At 48.2% G+C, this 19,394-nt stretch overlaps 1 protein-coding gene across 1 annotated transcript in view; it reads right to left on the reverse strand.

Moving 5' to 3' along the window:
* twf (twinfilin actin binding protein) overlaps positions 1–12,992 on the reverse strand; it is an 18,204-nt gene extending 5,212 nt beyond the window's left edge. The window contains exons 1-7 of the mRNA XM_077640064.1: positions 12,607–12,992; positions 12,020–12,097; positions 11,857–11,907; positions 10,491–10,618; positions 7,849–8,181; positions 3,822–3,972; positions 1,856–1,977 (exon numbers count right to left, since the gene is read on the reverse strand). Coding sequence (XP_077496190.1) covers positions 1,856–1,977; positions 3,822–3,972; positions 7,849–8,181; positions 10,491–10,618; positions 11,857–11,907; positions 12,020–12,097; positions 12,607–12,631 — 888 coding nt within the window. The 5' untranslated portion in view covers positions 12,632–12,992. The remainder of the gene's footprint in view (positions 1–1,855; positions 1,978–3,821; positions 3,973–7,848; positions 8,182–10,490; positions 10,619–11,856; positions 11,908–12,019; positions 12,098–12,606) is intronic.
* Between the last annotated feature and the right edge of the window lie 6,402 nt (positions 12,993–19,394).

Below are 19,394 nucleotides of genomic sequence, written 5' to 3' on the forward strand. Positions count from 1 at the left end.
TCGTGAAGCAGCGTTACACCGGCAGCCAGTCGTCCTCGCCAGCGGTTCTGGATAGCTCGCCTGAGTTTTCTTAGTGTTATACAACAACTGTCTGAGTTGACTGTTGTCCCACTTTCCATGAAATCGATCAGCAGTATCCCCTTACGATAAAAAAAAAAAATACTGGCCTTGACTTTGCCACCAGAAGGTGTTTGTTTGAACTTCTTTGTGACTGGTGAATCCTGGGTGATGCCACTGTTTGGATTTTTGTTTAGTTTTGGGAGTGAACAGAAACACCCACATTTCGTCTGCCGTAACAACGGAGTCCAACAATCCTTTACCTTCTTGGCACTTTTGAAGAAACTGACGAGCACAGTCGAGGCGTTTCTCCTTGTGGTCTGATGTCAATGGCCGCAGTACCCATCGAGCACAACACTTGTGATACTCCAATTTTTCCGTCAAAGCTCCTTCCACTGTACCGTAAGAATTCCCAAGAATCTGAGCAACAAGTTCACGGACAGTGATCCCCCTGTTTTGAAGCGCTTCGCATTGGACCATCTCGATAACCGCCTTCGAAACTGACAGTCTGTCTTTCACTCCATTCTTCACTGTGGACTGCCTTCCGACAGGCACTAAACTCCCTGCACAACTTTCGGACATGTTGAACGGACATACACTTGTCACCATACACCTCTGTCAACTGACTATGAACATCCACGGGTGGAGCCCTTTGGCGTGCAAAAAACGAATTACGGAACGAATCTCGCACTTGGCGGGATCAACGATGGGAACCTCCATATCGGACGGCTGCTGAGCCAAGAATGAGTGGCGCAGCTAAGCACGGCTGGGGGGAATCGAGAGTGGGGGCACAGCTGCACGCAGCAGTGTTGCCAGATTTCACCTCGCACCTTCCAGTGTGGCTGGAGCTCTTTGGGAACCTTATTTCTGGATCAACCCTCGTATGTACAGTCAAACCTCGATATAACAAAGACAGATATCACGAATTATTTGATATATTGAACTACTGCTAAACGTTATTAACAAACACATGAAATTTTTTTACTTCATATATCGAATGCGGCTTTCCTCGAAACGGATAGATAGAATTCCTCAGCGCCACGTGGTACCCATTCAGATGGCAGGTGACAGGCTTCGCAGCACTACACTACACAAGTGACTGGCGGTAGTGTGGCAAGTGTTCACGCTAAGTTTCACGCTTATTGCTTAATTCTGCATTCGCAAACAGCGGCATGTAGGGTTGTAGTCCGGCAGTCAGCATGCGTTCACGCCTCTTGTACCTGTCAACAGCACCCTGGAAGCAGCGACGGGGACGGTTGTAGGCTTGCAGTAACCATCTTGCACTCGCGTCTGCTGTCACGGAGGTAGTGAAAACGGCGCCAGCTTTCTCTCTGACGTACCGCTTTCCACGCGACACGACTGTGATGCGGAGAAGCCACTGTAACCGACGCTCGGCCTGCGCTTGTGGTGCTGCATGGGGAAGTCAACCTAACTGGCGCTCGTTTGTTTTTTTGTAGCCTTCAGAATAGCTGCGAGTGCCTTCGAAACGCCTTCAAAACCTGGCAAAACGCCTCTCCGTTTCTCTAGTAAGGATCGCCAGAATTCCCTTCTATGACTAAATTGCGCCGGTGTTGGGCGCGTTTGACGAAATTTTATTACGAATTTTGGCTATAGCAAGCTATTTTACGATTTCTTACTTGTTCGCTATAACGAGGTTTCACTGTAATCATGTACACGAGAGAAACAGCAACTTTCATGCTACACAAAAAATGTCAAGGTGGGGCCACGAACTGAGCTAGTCGCCATACATGAACTGTTCTCCTGCCCCAGGGCAATGGCAGCGAGCACTCTGACTCACCTTCTTGGTGATGGGCACCTCAACGTGCGTCTCGATGGTCTCCACAAGCGGGAGCTTGCAGCTGGAGTAGAGCATGCGCTCCTTGACGGGGCACTCACTGCCTGCTATGGAATAGACGAACACTGCACGCGCAGGCACAGAGGTGGAGTGAGCGTCAAGCAGTGAGAGCGATTCTCTACTTTCAACACAGGCCGAAAGCCCACAGAGGAAAGCACAACATGTCCCTTATGCCGAGACAGAGATTACAAAAAATGCTATGGTTGTATAAAGGGCACAGTTTGAATGGTACAAGCGTACCGCACGCTACTGAAGCTACTCTCTTAACATCTTTTACAGAAGTGCGTGGGTTGAGGTTCCTGTGACATAATCATTTATCAAGCCGAAAAAGAAAGAAGCCGCCACCGTCTGGAAGACGAAGTAACGAGCTTTAGGTGTTTGGTTTATTAGAATTGATACGAACCAGATTAAAGTGAGGTACACCAATGGAAATACGAATCTGACATCTTGGATTTATAAGTGACGTCACCAATCAATCAACCAATTCGATATACTAATGACAACACCAGTCAATCACCAATTGGGTTGCTATATCGATTTACTATCGGGGCCGCCATCTTGAATTCCTCGGGACAGAAAATTTCACGCCGAAGGGAGGTGGTAGCAGACCCCAAGAAATCGACAAACGTGATGAGTAAGAGCTAACGCTCTTAAAACTGAAGTAAGGTACAGAAGCTGAACACCTACATTTAACAGTCGAAATTTTTACACCTTGTCACTAAGTAAAATTGTTAGCTGATACTGTGGCCAGTTGAAGAGAGCAGTGCACCTAGACACAAAACAAAGTCTTCACTCGCATGATGTGTTAATACAGTCCAACGCGAATATATTGAATTCTAAGGGAATCGGAAAATAGTTTGTTATAGCGAAAATTCAATATACAGATAGAGGCTTACACCGCACTCGTGATCAAGACAAATTGAGGCTTGTCAATAGCAAGAGTCATGAATCACAAAGTCCGGGCATGTAACGTGACAGAACTTTGTCATGGAAAAAAAACTGCAAATTTTGGACTGCTTTTTGCTGTGAGTAGTGAAGTTGAAAACACTGGTCTCGATCTTCTCGAGACTGTCCAGGTGCGACATCCTGGTACCTTCCGTTGTGCCGCAACAACGCTGAATGAGGCTGAACGCTGATGCCAGTTCAGCAGCTGTGCATGGGTGCATCTCTTCTGGAACACAGTTGTCCTCGTCATCACTTAGGGCGGATTTTCTGCCTTTCCCGAGGAGGCATGGCTTGCGAATGTCACCGCTCACCTCCGTACCGCGCGTTGTGTGACCGGAAATGCGAGCGTCTTTAGGGAAAGTGCACCTTCCAGGGACTCGACGCGGCGTTCGAAATATCGAACGGCCGGCGAAACTGGAGTTCGATATACTACGCAACTGTCCTATGCTTTTACACAGTATATTCAAGGGGATAATCTTTGTGTTTGATATAGCCAACAATTCGAAATATGTAGGTAGGTTCGATATATCCGGGTTCGACTGTATGAACAGTCAAACACAGCAGTTTCCTTACTCTCAGTAATGATCTCGGGTCACTTGGAGGCTAAAGCTTTTGTCACATTCCACGGCTGACTCCTGTCATGTGTGCAACATTACACTACTGGGGAAGTTAAAGGCATGCAGAGAGCATGTAGAGAATTTCATGCAACGTGCGCAAAGAGAGAGGGGCCAATTTTACACTGGAAACTGTTACCGTGCCTTGCACATCCGCCAACGGCAGCAGCCGTTTATGTCAGCATGGTATGTGGGATGCCGGAATTCATTACGAAAGATGTGTGTGTGTGTGTGTGTGTCAGGGCTGAGATGCAGAATTGCATGTGTCATTCGAGGGTTCCACACAGTCTCTACTTTTGACGAACATCCCTTAGCAACGCAACTTTTGAAAGCAGGTGAAAACTGCTCACCGATGCTCTTGAACTTTTCGCCCTGATGCTTGTGGGGGAAAAGAAAGAGGTGGTAGCGGGGGTGGTCGCGGGGAACACGAGATGGCAACCCCTCCACTGTGACATTGTCGCGCACCTCCAGGTTGATCTCCTCCTTGGCTGGGTCGATACTCTGCAAATGCAAAAACAGTGTTGAACAGGAGTACAGGCGAGCGTACAGGAGTATAGTACTAGTAGTAGTAATAGTGATATGGCACAGTGACAACTCACGCCATAATGTTCCAAGCGAAGTGTACGCTGGTTAGTAAAGGTTATTACCACTAAGGTCTAACACTCAAGGACACGAGGGAAGGCGGAGGAAAGGGGGCCATGGGGGGTTACAAGCTCGGACATTTTCTCGTTTACTACTTTGAGCAACAAACACAAAATACGCCCCGTATTCCAAGAATACCATGTGCATCACAGTCCAATATAAAAGGAAACTGGAAGCTGGCACTCCAGAACCAAAGTTTACCTTACCTTTTATAGTGACACCTATAAACGAGACTTTCTCCCAGGTGAAAGGCATCGACATCAGCATTGTACATCACAATCAAAAACTCCTGCATTCACCTGCCGCCTCATGAGAATGTTATCCAGGCGCCCACATGGATAACAAAAGGGATACATGGACTGGCTAGTGGGTACGTTGTCCAGAATGTGGCCTTAGCGGTCAGATCATTTACGTGGGCCTCAAAGTAGACACTCTCATGGAACACAGTGTGGAGAACCACATGTGCACATAGTGCTGTCATTTATTTCCCATACAGGACAGTGTGGTGCCTAAAAGTTCTTTTTCAACCTTGAACAGGGCATTGTAAGGCTCATTCATCCGGGGAAAACTACTTAGGAAATACAATAAAGAGCTGTTCACTCTCGCAACTGAGGAGTAATTGTAAGCTGCAATTTAATGTGTTTCTGTTTATGACAAGCTGAACTGTACATTTTGCACTAAAAAGGACCAAAGGTACCAGCCACTGAACAAAACATATTACAAGATTGGTGTGAAAAAAAGGGTGGTCTCGAGCATTTAACTGAAAATTTTTGTTAAGACTAAATGAAGCAACATCCAGTGGTGAAAAAAATTACAGCCGATCAATGCGACTGATGTGGCAGATTATGCGCTAGCATCAGCATTCCCCCTGTAAGGAGCAGCTGCTGCCGCTTGACACGTTTAGACCGTGTGAGCGGGTGGTGTGATATAGTCCGTCAATCACCCTGCGATGCGATGTGCTGTACACACTCCCTTTACTCTCCAGATCCAATCCAGCAATCAATCAGCGTGACACACAGCAGTGTCACACCCCCTCTCCACCTTCACTCTCCCCCAGAGAGGATCTCTCTCTCTCTCTCTCCACACTGCCCCCTGCCAACCAAGGCTCCAGATGGCCAGATTTTTCCAACACGGGCGCTTCTAATGCTATCATTAAAACAGGTACAAGCGGTGTACCCCAAAATGCAATCCTAAACCACTATATACAGCTCAACATTGGTCAAATTTCAAGTTCACAATGCTTTTTAAAGAAGTGCTTGTTATGTATTTTATACTACCATTCTGTCTCCTTCAGTGAGCGTTCTCATGCAAATAAAGTTTGCGCTGAAAAGTGGGGCTGACTTCAATGTCTAGAAAGGTGAAACACCAGCAGCACTTAAACCTTCACACCACATGCCACAAATGTCACATATAAGCTATGTCAGTGCTTCTTTATGCATGCATGTGGAAATGAGTGCAGAAGCGCCATCAAAGGTTAGTGGTATTCTCTGCAGGTTAAAGGGCCCCTGAAACGGTTTTAACTGAGGGTAAGAAAGCGAAACACTGATATACCATATTTACATGTGTAATTTGCGCAGCCACAACTCTCCACCCAGATTTTTTTTTAAAAAAGAAAAGAACGTTCACTCGCATATTTTGTGCTCTCTGCCGCCAGCCCACCAGCATGTATGCGGATGCGCGCAAGACAGGCTTGGAAAGAACGGCGCGTCCGCGTCGCCGTGTGCGGTTGTGAAAGGTGCGAGTGGCAACGGCACGAATTGTGCGACGTTTACACAGCTGCCTCGTGCTGGCAGTCGCTTTCCCGGACGAACAGTTGGGCGTACGCCCGAATCCGAAACTACCGAACTGTTTGCTGTTCGGTTCGCCCCTAATCAGCTGGGCCGCATGCAAGCTTGTAGTTTTATCGCCTGTTACCTCCTTCGTCCCCCACTGCTGGCTTGGAGATTGCATCCATGCTCACTTATTGCTTTGAGCTATGCACGCGCCGTCATGCCATCCCAAGGGGAACTAAGTAACGTGGGGCGGGGTGGGAGGGGATATGGGTCTTAAAGTTGAAATCAACTCTTTTTTTGGCCAGCGGAAGGGCGCGAGATGGGGGTTACATATAGGCTGCGATGTACAGTCTATATTGCGTGTTACGACCATTGTAGAGATTTTTTAGGACATGTTAGGTTTGCCCCCTCCCCCCCTTTTGAAGCCCTAATTTAAAGAAAAAAGTGTTCAAATTACAAGAGTAAACATGGTATATTGAATTGCCCATTATCCCCCGAAAAGATTCTCAATCTAGCACCAAAGATGTCAGCGGTTAAAAAAGTCTCTGCCTTTTTTTCCCTCTCAACTCGGTACACCGGAGTGAGCCAGAAAAAAATAAAAATGATGCTCAGATGCCAAATGAGACGACCTGCGAGGGCAGAACCCACCCTAAGGACGATCTCTCCCCTTTGCCACATTCTATCACCAGGAAGCTGCACCACTTAATTTCATTTTACTATGGCTGGCTTTTATAGCCCACTAAAAGTTTTATGCTTTACATTTGATGCATTTACACTTCACTTTACCTGGGCTGGCTTTATGGCTTTGCTAATGATTTTTTTTATGCTTTTCCACTTGAATTATACACATTCCACCCTGCTTGGCGCACTTCACTGGATCAGCCGATGACGCATGCTCACTTTTGGTACCAGTTGCCTTCTCACCGCACTTGAACACTGCAGGTGCCGGAGGCATCACTCAGCGGCTGCGGGGAGACAAACTCCAGTATTTGTGCCTAATGGCACTCGTAAATGTTACAGGCCACGACCACACTTCGTCCACGGACACACAAGGGGAAGGAAACTTAGTTCCAGTGCACCTGTTGTGTAGAGGGGAACTAGTTTAACAACAATTTATTTCTGCACATGCATGCAGCGCAAGAGGAGACAACGGTTTCCTACTGTGCCCCCCGCCTCCTTCATCTATGAACATCATTGCGGTTTCTGGTCAGCCAAAAACAGCCCCTCACTACTGAGGTCTAGTGGGCGAATGACAAGTCGAATGAGAAGATTCGCATGAGACAAGCATCGGACATCATCGTAAGGCGTGGTGATGATAATTCTAAAAGTTATTGCTTGGTTGGTGCATTCAGTTTTATGGTGCATAAGCAGCTGAGGCTATCATGTGCCAAAAAGAGAGTTGGAAACATCTCACTTGTTGTGCTGGTAGACTAGTCCTTGAAATGTTAAATTTGCTGAGGACATTTCTTTCTTTTAAAAATCTGACAACTAGCGATAAGCCTACTACAGTATTCTCTCCCAAGACTAAGTTGGGGTGGATAGGAACGTGCTTTTCATAAAATACTGTGAAATGCTTTTTTTCTTATGTTTCTCGAGCTTTCTGCATGAAAATAAGATATGGTTTGTGGCCACCTCACCATAGTGTCCATTAACAGGATTCCTCTGTTTCATGGGTATAAAGTTTTGTAAGATGCTTGCAAGCTAATGGCTCGCTCTTCAGTACTTGTACGCAGCATGAACACTCAATGGCCTTTACTCTGCATTTTATAGCCACTTTCAAAACCATTTCATGGGCCCTTTAAGAAGTGCAATGAAGGAATGATTGGCTGATATCAGTAGCTTAAAGTAAATATCACTTTCTGAGCAGCGAATAAATCAGTGCAACGCTCAACTTACACTAACCTACAAATACGATTTCAATTCACCAATGATCACACCACCGGCCGCTGTGAAGAGCTCTCACCAACTGAACATAGGAGACATCGCCGTTCTTGAGGTCGAACAATGCCCGAACTGCATCATCAGAGATGGGGAACTGGAGGCCGCGAAGGGTTTGGTGCCGCGAGTCGACGCCACCTGTCGCTGATGCCTCTCCGCGGCGGATGTGACGAAGCTCTTTTTCCGCTTCTGTCAGCGGAGCAGGTGACGTCTCGTGTTCCGAGGCCAGCACCCGTCGCACTCCTTGAAGGCGCATTTCGTCGCGCGATGTGCCAAACAGCTCGTGCGTGATGTTGCCGCCGCCAAACTCCTTCTTGAGCGTTGCTTTTGTTGACGCATATAACATCTTCTGGCGAACCTGTGTGAATACAGCCAGGTTTAAGGCAACAATCTTGACTAATACAAAAGCCATGAGAATCTGTCCACTGACTCTGCCATTTCTGTGCCTCTAAGGTGCTCCCTCTGCTCTTGGCTTGGGTGAGTTCTGAATGCTGTCACACCATGAAAGTGCTCCTCGATATGCACCGTGCAACCACGCTGATTAATGAGGAAGGCTTGGTCAGACAGATCTGACTGCCTGAAGCCTGATGTGGGCAACACTGGCAAAATAGAACATGCAATTTTCACTGCTAATGTGAATCAACAACTGATCGCTGAGAATATCTTAAAACTATACCCTTGCTTTGCCGTATGTGATGCAGCAACAATGCCCAAGCTGCTCTTAATTCCTTGTGCACAAGTCGCTATGCTGGAAAGGTCTTATTTAAGGAAGTCTTTTCAAAGAGAATGGATTCCCATTACTATGACACAGGCAAAACACCATCATGAACCTCCCACACTGCTTGCTAGGAGTGGACACAAGTGCAGCCTCAACAGGAACGCACACTGTGCTGCCACCTAAAGGACTACAAGCCCAAAATTTCTGGTTGAGTCTTAATGAATTACTTTTAGCTCCTGTTGTCGGCATGTCGTAGGTGGCCCTGGTGCCAAAATGGGTTGAGGACATGTAGCAAACCTGAACGAACGTTGGTGAAACCTTCCGTCTGCCCCCCAGTGCCGTATTGGTGCACTGCCCTGGGCATGCATCAACAACAGCGATTCTGAAGTCTCGTGGTGGACAAAGCTAGCGAAGCCAGTGCGAAGCATGAAGGAGTGAAAGTTTCTGCAACTTGAGAGGTGCATGTGCAGTCCTAGTGGCACTTTATGAGCAAGTCAACAGTACCACGTGAGCTGCCGTCATTACTTAATGTGCGCGCCGAGAACCCTTAAGAACAGGTCTCGTGGCGCCATCCATCAGCACAGCCAGTAACCAGCTCTAATTAGCCTGCCCTGTCAGTGCTCAGCGGTGATGCTGGTCTCCAGCTGTGCGCACTGCCGACACGAATACACTGAAACGAGGTTCAGTTTGTCTCAGTAAGCTTTTAGGCCTGTGTCGAGTCATGGGCATGTGCGCTCCTGGGTTATTCTGCATTTCAATGAGGTCGCTGTGAGAACTGCTAAAGCCCAGAAATGGAGCCAGATGACAGGAGAGCTAGGCAGGGTCGTGTGAAAAGGGATTGCTTTGAGAGTTATAAGCCAGAACAGATCGCTCGAGATAGCACAAAAAAAAAGCTATTTATTCCTACTTCTACCCTCGATTATGGAAGAGGCAGTTTTCCCCTTTTTTTTTTCCTTCAGAATGCTGCATAAGATGCAAGTACACATGTATCACCACTCAAAATTTGTCCACACCTGCTAAACAAATTTATAATAAAATTTCTTCTTTCATGCTGTTTTGGTCTTGAAATGAATAGCAACCAGCGATGACGATGGTCCAACAGAAAACAATCTTTTATTCCCAAAACCATTGTGTAACCATAAGCCGAATGCCTGACGTCACTGGCGTGCTTAAGCAGCTTTTTAGAGGCAAACGATGACAATGACAATGCAGTTTGCTAGGCACTCACACTATAATAGGCCTCAAAACCAAATGGTGGCTATGACATCAACGTTAACTTCACATCACGTGCGGCATAAAAAACACTGTGATAAAATCACTGCTTTGTCCTTCTAACTTTTTGCAACAGTTATGCCAGCCTGCTATGAAAAAAAAAAAAACGGTAATGAATGAACAAGCAGCTACAATACTGCAGCTTAGTTAGTGCCAAGCATGATCTAAGTTCTAGTTTAACATAACAGACATCATTTAGCCAATGAAATTGAAATCAAAACAATGACAGAATTTCAGGTATAAATTATTTACTGTGCATAGCCAAATTCCAAGTGCAAATTCTGCCAACTAATGTCTCGTGTATCAGTGCACAGAAACGAACCACAACTGAAGTTTCGTGGTAGTTCCCCTTTAACACAATTCAGTGAGACAGGAGGGGCTGCAGGAGAGATGCTACTTCTACCATAGAGCAAAGGCACAAACAAGAAAGTGCAAGCTGACTCAGCTGCAATGCAAGTTCATAATGCAAGAATGAGGAACAAATTTTAGAAAGCATTAACATTCTCGAACTCAGCCAACAGCTTTTGACTGGAATCAATTATTGCTTGATAGCTTTTCTCTGGTAGCACTGTTGAACCTGTATGTTTGACTGAGAACGATTCTTTAATACCAGAGGCCTTTGAGAAAGAACTGCCAAAATACATGGACTTAGGGTAGATAAGAAAACCCTTACTTACAGGGGAATCATCAGGTGACCAGCTGATGAAGAGCCAGTCATACCCATTGGGGCACGTCGAATCAAGCCGGTAGAAAAGGTAGCAGGGCTGGCCACGCTCGAGCAGGGGAAGTACAAGAGTGTCGTAGTCTGCATCAGGGATAAAAAAAAATGCTAGCCAACGCAATGCTTTCCATATCTTGTACAACACACAGAAGAATCCTACATACTTGAAGCAGAATAGACACCACATTTTGGTTGCATGTTCCTTTCTTTGCAATGACGCTCTATAAGTTATTATACATGGATCTTAACGTAGTACTCCCCTATGATTGCTATATAAATTATTATTGAATTTCTTCTAGATGATGTTTCGTTTTCAGTTTCCTCAACTGAACGATGGCTGTGACGTGTAAGAGGTGTTTCGGTCATGTAAGACATGAAAAAAAAGAAACTTCAAAATAACTGCCGTAAGTAGTTTGAATTCACTAAAATGCTTACTCCAGTCTGGTTCAAGAGCTAGAACGAAAACAAACGATGTCTCAGCGGTTATACTGAAGTTTTTTTCCTGCCTCGCAAGACTTTGCGTCACAGCTTTGCACGTCACAGCTATTGTTTTCGTTTCGTCTCTTTTGTTGTCCTTCTGGTTCTTGAAGCAGGTTGGCTTAAGCATTGTAGTGAATTAGAACTAAGCATGAGCAGCTTTTCAGCAGTTTTTTTTTTCATGCCTCACACAACCCAAACACTTCGTACACGTCACAGCCAGTGTTCAGTTGATGAAACCAAAAACCGAAAACCAAAAACATAAAGAAATTAAATTATACATTAAGCAGCGGCCGTAGGAGAATGCCACGTGGGAATATATGTATTATAACATCTTATGCATCCTTGAAAAAGAAAATGCACAAGCAAAAATTTCGAGTTTATCCTCTTCAACACAAGCCAAAACGTTGCAGCAACACTCCTGTAGACCGCTGTCAAAGAAACAATGTTATCTTAAGTGGTGAAAACTACCCGAGCACCATCGCTTTACACAGGAATCAGACAAGGTCTCCGAACAGTCTAAAGGCTGAGCACACGAAATATGATTTCCACACGGATTAGAACCTAGAGAACGAAAATTGGAGGAAAAGTCTGAAAGGATTTCGGGAAAGTGTAGTATTGAAATATGTTACACTTGAAATGCTAACCTTATATCACAAATTACTTGTCAAGAACATATTACACTGTTTGCTGTGAATCAAATGTTTCTTTTTCACTTATGTCAGATCAAGACGACTGTGTTTAGTAACTAATTACAACCAAGAGTTATGCTTAAACCCGGGTCTCCTTTCTTCTCCGGACCTTAACAACCCGTTCTTCTCAGGCGTGAAAAACAGTGCTCTTACCTCGTTCCCAGTTGTCCTTCGGTGGCTTCTCGTCAACAAGCGTTAGTTGCTCTGAAACAATGGCGCAACGAACGTTTACAGCCGTTAAAAACCAGCACAGCAATCACAGCTGTGCAACTCACTGGCGCGGCAATTAAGTGGAAACGATAAGAACAATACTTGCCATCAACAATTGACACCTTAAAAACGCGGGCGCTACCGCTGCGGCACTTTCCGAAGAACTTTCTCAGCTCCTCGTTCGCTGAAAAAAAAAATAAAGGATTTGTTTTCATTTCACTTCCGACCACTACAAAGGCCTCTTAAAGGCTCTGTTTACAGTCGGGGAAATGAAAACAAGACGACATGGACATCCAAATGAGAACAAAAAAAAACGAGGGGTGTCAACTACAAGAGAAGCTGGTTAACGATCGCACGCGAAGGAAATGAAGCGCTTGCATAACATATGCAAGACATTCAAAAACGGTGACAAGCAGTACGCGACAAGCATAAATATGCAAACACGCAGGTATTCGGGGCACTCGGCGGTCGCAAAGTACCGATTTCAGGTGGACGCCAGCGTGTTAGAGCACACCTAAGTTTATTTCTAGTACTTGGCTTTGATTTCGTCGCTGCTGAGGTCAAGGACACGCAGGCTTTCGATCAAAACGGACGCACACAGACAGTGGTTATGCCACTTCAGGCCACCCAACAATGAAACCAAGTTAAAGACCCTACCCGACGGGTCACAGGCACTAAAACATGCTCCTTTACCTTGTATTCCGGTTTGGTGAGACATCCTGCTGGCGCTCCCCTCCTAGTAGGGCGGGATTTTTTGTTATCACAGTCCTTAAAACACACCCTGCCGGATATTCGAAGCCGCCCCTGCAGGTCGCCGCGAGCACGTTTCACTTTACACACAGGTGTCCCAGGTCAAATCAGCTGTCCCGAGTAGAATACTGCTGACGCTTCATGCGGAGCCGTTGAGGATGCAGCTAATTTCGAGCGCCGCGGCGTCGCAGGACTGTGACGTGACGTTCAAGTCCACACAGCTCCGATCACGACCAGCCGCGCGTGGCCTGATCAACCCGACCCCGAACGCTGCTGCTGCTCGTGCCGCTGCCCAACGCAACGCGAAACGCCACCAGCAGCGTAGCTATTAAAACCTACCTCTATCCACCAGGGTTCTACCGATGTCTGTCACTATCATCATCACCAAAAGGCGCGGAAAACGAATTTGCAGTTGTGGCTGTGGTACGCAGTGATGTGGTAGGAAAACAGCACCCCAACCCACGCCTGAAAACTCTTCTTCAATAAAGTTTACCGCCTCCTCCTCCTCGTGACGTCGGGACCATGGTCGTGGTATACCTGTTCGTGCTTACCTTACCCAGTGTTTTTCTTGCTATCCAAACATAAGCACGCGATGCCACAGCCGGCAGCATATTTTAGTATCGATCACAAAATTATAATTGGGGGTACAGTGCTCTAGTTATAGGGGGGGGGGGGGGGAGGGGGGGGGCGCCTTCACCGCTTCGGCTCGTGTGGCTACCATATTTTTTGGGGTATATAATAGTAAAGGACTTATTTGACTAAGAATCACAGGTAGAGCATGCCGATCGCCTGGGCAAACAGCCGACGCTGTTCTTCTGCCCCTTCAGCGCCAAGCCAGTCGAGCTAGGACCTGGGTGGTGATGTAAAGGAGTGGGGGACGGGAATAGGAATCTGACTGCTGAGCAGCCGCGGTCCAGTCGAAAAGACAATATGGTGGGTCAGCACAGCAAGAGGGGCAGTTAATTGGCACACGAGGGGTCGGATAGGTAGCGCGCGGTAAAGAAGCGGGAAGGGTTGATGAATGCGTTCATTTGGATGCACCAGAGAGGGCAAGCCTCCGGCGGGGTGAGTGATGGATGAGGAGTTGGGTTGAGGCGCTTATCTAGACGGAGGTGAGACCTCTTTAAGCGCAGGGAAAGTCTCCCACCGTCCTTCGAATGCTTGGGTCAGGGGATCAACGGTGCTCGCTGAAGAGCGTCGCGGTCGAGCCGACGAGCCAGCTCGTTGACGTCACTCCCTGAGCGACCAGGGAACCAGCAGAGGAAAACGGCGGAAGGCCACTCCGCTTGCTCCCTACGCTCTCGCAATACCTTACTCCTTCCAAGCTACAACCGCCCTCAAACAGTGCACGGGCACATTGAGAGAAAGGATGAAGGTGGGAGTGAAAGGAGAAAAAGGGAAATATGTGCCGTAGAGGAGGACTCCGGAATTATTTCGACCAGCTGGGGACATTTAACGTGCACTCACTTCGCACAGCACACGGACACCTTGACAGAAGGGAGGAAGGTGGCAGTGAAAGGAGAAAGCTGCAGCAGTGGAGGGCTCCGGAATAATTTCGTCAACTCGGAGATCTTTAAGTGCAATCACTTCCCACAGAGGACACTTTGAGAGAAGGGAGGAAAGTGAAAGGAGGAAGAGGTGCCGCAGTGGAGGGCTCCGGAAGGATATCGACCAGCTGGGGACTTTAACGTGCAATGACTTCGCGCAGCACACAGAAACCTTGAGAGAATGGAGGAAGGTGGGAGAGAAAGGAGTATGCCGTACCACAGTGGAGGGCTCCGGAAGGATTTCGACCAGCTGGGGACTTTAGCGCGCTATGACTTCGCACAGTACACAGACGCCTTGAGAGAAGGGAGGAAGTTGGGAGTGAAAGATGAAAGAGAGGAAGAGGTGTTGTAGTTGTGAGCGCCGGAATCTAATGCGCACTGACGTCGCACCGCACACAGATGTGTTTTGTATTTCGCCTGTATTGAAACGCGGCCACCATGGCCGAGTTCGAGCCCGGGTTCGAACCCGGGCTCAGTAGCCGTAGTGCTCTAACCACTGAGCCACCGCGGCGGATACCAAGGTGCGGAAGCTCGAGCTCCAAGCCACCCATGAAAGATGGCAACATCCTCAAGTCTACGCTCGCCAAATAGAAGCCCTTCCGTTAACGGCGCCAGGATAAGTTCTGAGCCGCAAGGTGTAATCCACTCCTAAAAGACTCAAATCAAATCAGAAATTTATCGAAAAAACATTCAGTAGTAGTACAAGAAATTTATTCGGCTAAAATCTACCGTCGAACCCAGTTATAACGGTCGCAGTTATAGCGAAAGCTCGCTTATTACGAACGAGGGTGCAGGTACCGTCAAAATATGTATTAGGGCTACGGAAGTGCGTCTCATATAAAGCGAACAACCGCACGTGGCCGCCCTACTCGGTTATAACCAACGAGGAGGCGCTGTGAATTCGTCCGCGAAGACGAAAAACGTGCGCTTTCCTTCAGCGCTGAGAACGAAGAGCGTCTCCCAACTCCCGTCATCTCTTTGGAAGGAAGTGTCGACACGTAAAAATCAATAGAAAAGAGGCGTTGAAATTGCAGGTTACCGCCGGCCAAACGCTCTCCGACGGGCCAGGAGGTCAATCGGTGCGTGTGTGTGTGCCGCGCAGGCAAAGTACCGAAACTGGAAGCAGAAGCCTGGTAAACGCCAGACAAGGGCAGCGTCCAAAGTGAAACTAGAGCACAGGCAGTGGTTAAGCAATGAGAGCGATTTGAGAAATTTGTGCGACAATGTCAATGTAAGCATTGTTGGCCCATCTGGCCACGTGGCATGCGTCGCGTCCCCAGCTGAAACTCCGCCTTCTTCGATGATGCCGCGTGCAGGCAGAGAGCAGACGGCAGATAGTCTGCGCCATCCTTGTGCAAAGCGGCCGAGCAGTGCGCAACGCACCAATCAATGAAACCTGAAATCAGATAGCAGATGTCGCCCATCTCGGGCGTAGGTCTATGAGGCTTTTATTCGGCGCGAAGTTTGCTTCAAGAGTCTAGAAGCTGTGGCGATGTATCTCTTTATTTGGAGCCCAGTGCGCTACTCAAGAGCTTTACACAAGGGTTACGAATACCGAACGTCCTGAGTGCACATGCGCTGGGATAGCTTCGCCACTGCATCCTTGTCGAGCATCGAAGACGAGCATGCCGCCCTACCAATTGACGTGAACGTCCCAGTGATATCCAAGCTTCAAAATAAGGGACGAAATACTGGTTTATTGATTCTACTGAGGCTGCTTTTGAGAGTAAGTGAGTGCGTGACAACTTAATCCCAAAAGGAAAGGGGGCAGCGAGGGAGGGAAAGAGGTCCTAGGCTGGGTAGGGATCCGGTATCGTCTGAGTCGAATCTAGGATCTGGTCCTGGAGATCAGGCGCTTCTAGACTGCTTAGGGAAGCTTCCCACTATTCCTTTGAATTAATATTCAGGGATTTCGGTAAGGGGATTAAGATCACAGCCCCGCATTATGCAGTCGAGGTTGGCTCTGGCCGGGCAGAAATTACAAGCTGAGGATGGATATACACAGCTGAGTTGATGAGGTGGCGGAAGGTATACGAGGAGGATAAGTTCGAATCTGAAGCTGACGCCACAGAATCTCGCTATACAGAGAGGTTTTGTGGTGGGCAGGGGTTATACAAGCCGACCGAGGCCGTATTGGTGACACATGTCATGAAAGGAGAGTAAGCGGTTCCTCGCAGTAAGCGAGGCCACGTGGCCGAAGGCGGACTTCATGGCTGGCGCCCGGGCAGTGTGCATCACAATTCCGGCTTCAACATCGACAGGAGCCGTACCTCACTCTATCAAACGTTCGTGGCCCACCAGAGCACTATGTCCACCGTGAACATGTCCTCCAGGGACATGTTCGCCGACCCCCAGGGCCCGCCTTGTTGGAGTTTGCTTGACGTCTTCATCGGTACCCCGTCGGAAACTCCGCGCGGCTGTCCTGCTTGTCAATTTGTACCAGGTCGGGACTACCGGGTCCTTGAACTTCCCTCCTGTTTTTGAGTCGGAGCAGCGCTCATGGTCATCTCGCCCTTAGCCCCTTTTTCGCCGGTACTCGTCGCCGTGAAGGCGAAGAGTGGGGTTTAACTTCCCGAAGGGACACATGTGTTGTGAGGGACGCCTTAGTGAAGGGCTACGTATATTTAGAATATACCCCCCCCCCCCCCCCCCTCTATACGGCACCTCTTCATTCCGTTCTTATCTCAGTCTCTCCTTTATCCCTTCCCTTACGGCACGGTTCAGGTGTCCGCCGATATGTGAGATAGATACTCCACCATTCCCTTTCCCCAAAAATCAATTTGTATTTTTCATTTGCTGAGAAAATGTGTAAAATTTTCCTACCCCTCGATTGCAAGTCTGCGACACCTACGTCAAAAATGACTCAGTGATCAACATATTGAAGTAAACGGTGGAGTATCCTAGCCTCTGGGATCCGAGCCCAAAAATATTAAGGGGGGACTTAACCTCCGGTTTGAGGTTTGGTTTGCTTTAAGGGAGTTTAACGTACCAAAGCTACTCAGGTTATGAGGGACGCCATAGTGAAGGGCTCCCGAAATTCCGACCACTTGGGATTCTTTACCGTGCACTGACGTCGCACAGTGCGCGGGTCTCTGGAATTTCGCCTCTATCGAAATGCGACCGTCGCGGCTGGAATCTAACCCGCGTCTTTGGGGTCAGCAGCCGAGCGCCATAACCACTTCGCCATCGTGGCGTAGTGCGATATGTTCCTGAAGCGGGCTTGGCTCACACACACACACACACACACACACACACACACACACACACACACACACACACACACACACACACACACACACACACACACACACACACACACACACACACACACACACACACACACACACACACACACACACACACACACACACACACGCACGCACGCACGCACGCACGCACGCACACACACACACACACACACACACACACACACACACACACGCACGCACGCACGCACGCACACACACACACACACACACGCACGCACGCACGCACGCACGCACGCACGCACACACACACACACACACACACACACACACACACACACACACACACACACACACACACACACACACACACACACACACACACACACACACACACACACACACACACACCCGAATACTGAAAAGTCAAACAAAATATAGCAAGGAGTGAAAGAAGGAACAAAGATGTGCCATAGTGGAGGTCTTCGTAAAAATTACAGGATTGCCCCTCTCTTAAGCGCAAACGCGCAAACGTGAAGACTTCAGCGCCAATTCGAAAGCCTTTCTCTGTCCTCATTCTACCTTCATTTTTCATTGTCTGTTATTTTCTCTATTTGTTTTTTGTTTTTGCACTTTATCACGCCCGGGTTCGAACCCAACCGCGGCGGCCGCGTTTCGATGGAGGCGAAACTCAAAAGGCGCCCGTGTGCTGTGTGACGTCAGAGCCCGTTCAAGATCCCCAGGTGGTCGAAATTACTCCGGAGCCCTCCACTGCGGCACCTCTTTATTCCTTTCTTCTCTGGTCGTCGAGGCTGACTGAGGGAGACTGAGTGCGTTCTTGATACTCCTTCTTATTACGGATTACTGTGCACAACACAGTAGACGAGTTGACAGAAGCCACACGAACCACACAGAGAGAGTGGCTCAGTCTGTCTGACACCGGACGAGCAACACTGTCATGGGTAGGGCTTCAACACGACAGGGGCCCCACTCTATAGACGGAGGGAACTACTCAGGATCCCCCCCCCCCCCACCCTTCAATACCTAAAAACATGCGCCCAGAATTTAATAAGGAAAGACGAAATCAAAGGGCCAGAGCCCTGGAAAAGAGATTAGAGATAAATGCCGGTAGAAGACGTCGCATACGTGGATGCCACAGAAGGAAAGGACGGAGCTGCCGTAGCGGCGGTTGCAGACGGGGAGGGCAATCCAGTCATCACTGGATCGATCAACACGCAAGACATCGAAATCGCAGAAGTAGTTGCAGTAGCGCTAGCCTGTAGAGGAACTCGCGCAAGGGAGATAATGAGCGACAGCAAAGCATTACTGCGCAACTACAGCAAAGGCCGCATCTGTAAGGAGACAGAATGCATCCTGAGTGGTCTGAATATATAGGGAGAGAACCAGGACATAAATGTGGGCACCGGCCTATCAAAGCGTCAGAGGGAACGAAGCAGCGCACATCCTGGCCCGAGCAAGTTACCTCCGGGCAACAATGGAGCTACCAGCATGCAAAAACCTGAGAAGCAGCGGTCGCATACCGAGAAATCACGGAAGGCCACAGACTCAATAGAAGGAAATTACCACCCCCAGACAAATCGCTCTTACTAAAGGAAGCAATGGCCTGGAGGAAAATACAAATGAACACCTAGTTTTCGCCAGGAATCTTAGGTATACACAATCAGCACAAGGTAGAGGGCAGGGCATGTAAATACTGTGGAGCTAAAGGTACTTTGGCACACATAACTACAGAATGTGGCAGCCACCCGGGGGCTGCGGAGTTGAAACAGACTGGGACGATGTGCTGCGAAGCGAGGATCCCGTTGCACAGGAAAAACTCATCAGCCTGGCGGCCGAGGCTGTGACCGGCCAACGGCACCGTCCCCTCTGCGGAAACCTGGAACCAGCTCCTCACCCAGCCAGACAAGGCCACTCATATTGCACTGATTTTGTGGGCCCAGGACGTCGCCCCTATCGG

This window comes from Amblyomma americanum, chromosome 10 (genome assembly GCF_052857255.1).
Source record: "Amblyomma americanum isolate KBUSLIRL-KWMA chromosome 10, ASM5285725v1, whole genome shotgun sequence".
NCBI classification, from domain to species: domain Eukaryota; kingdom Metazoa; phylum Arthropoda; class Arachnida; order Ixodida; family Ixodidae; genus Amblyomma; species Amblyomma americanum.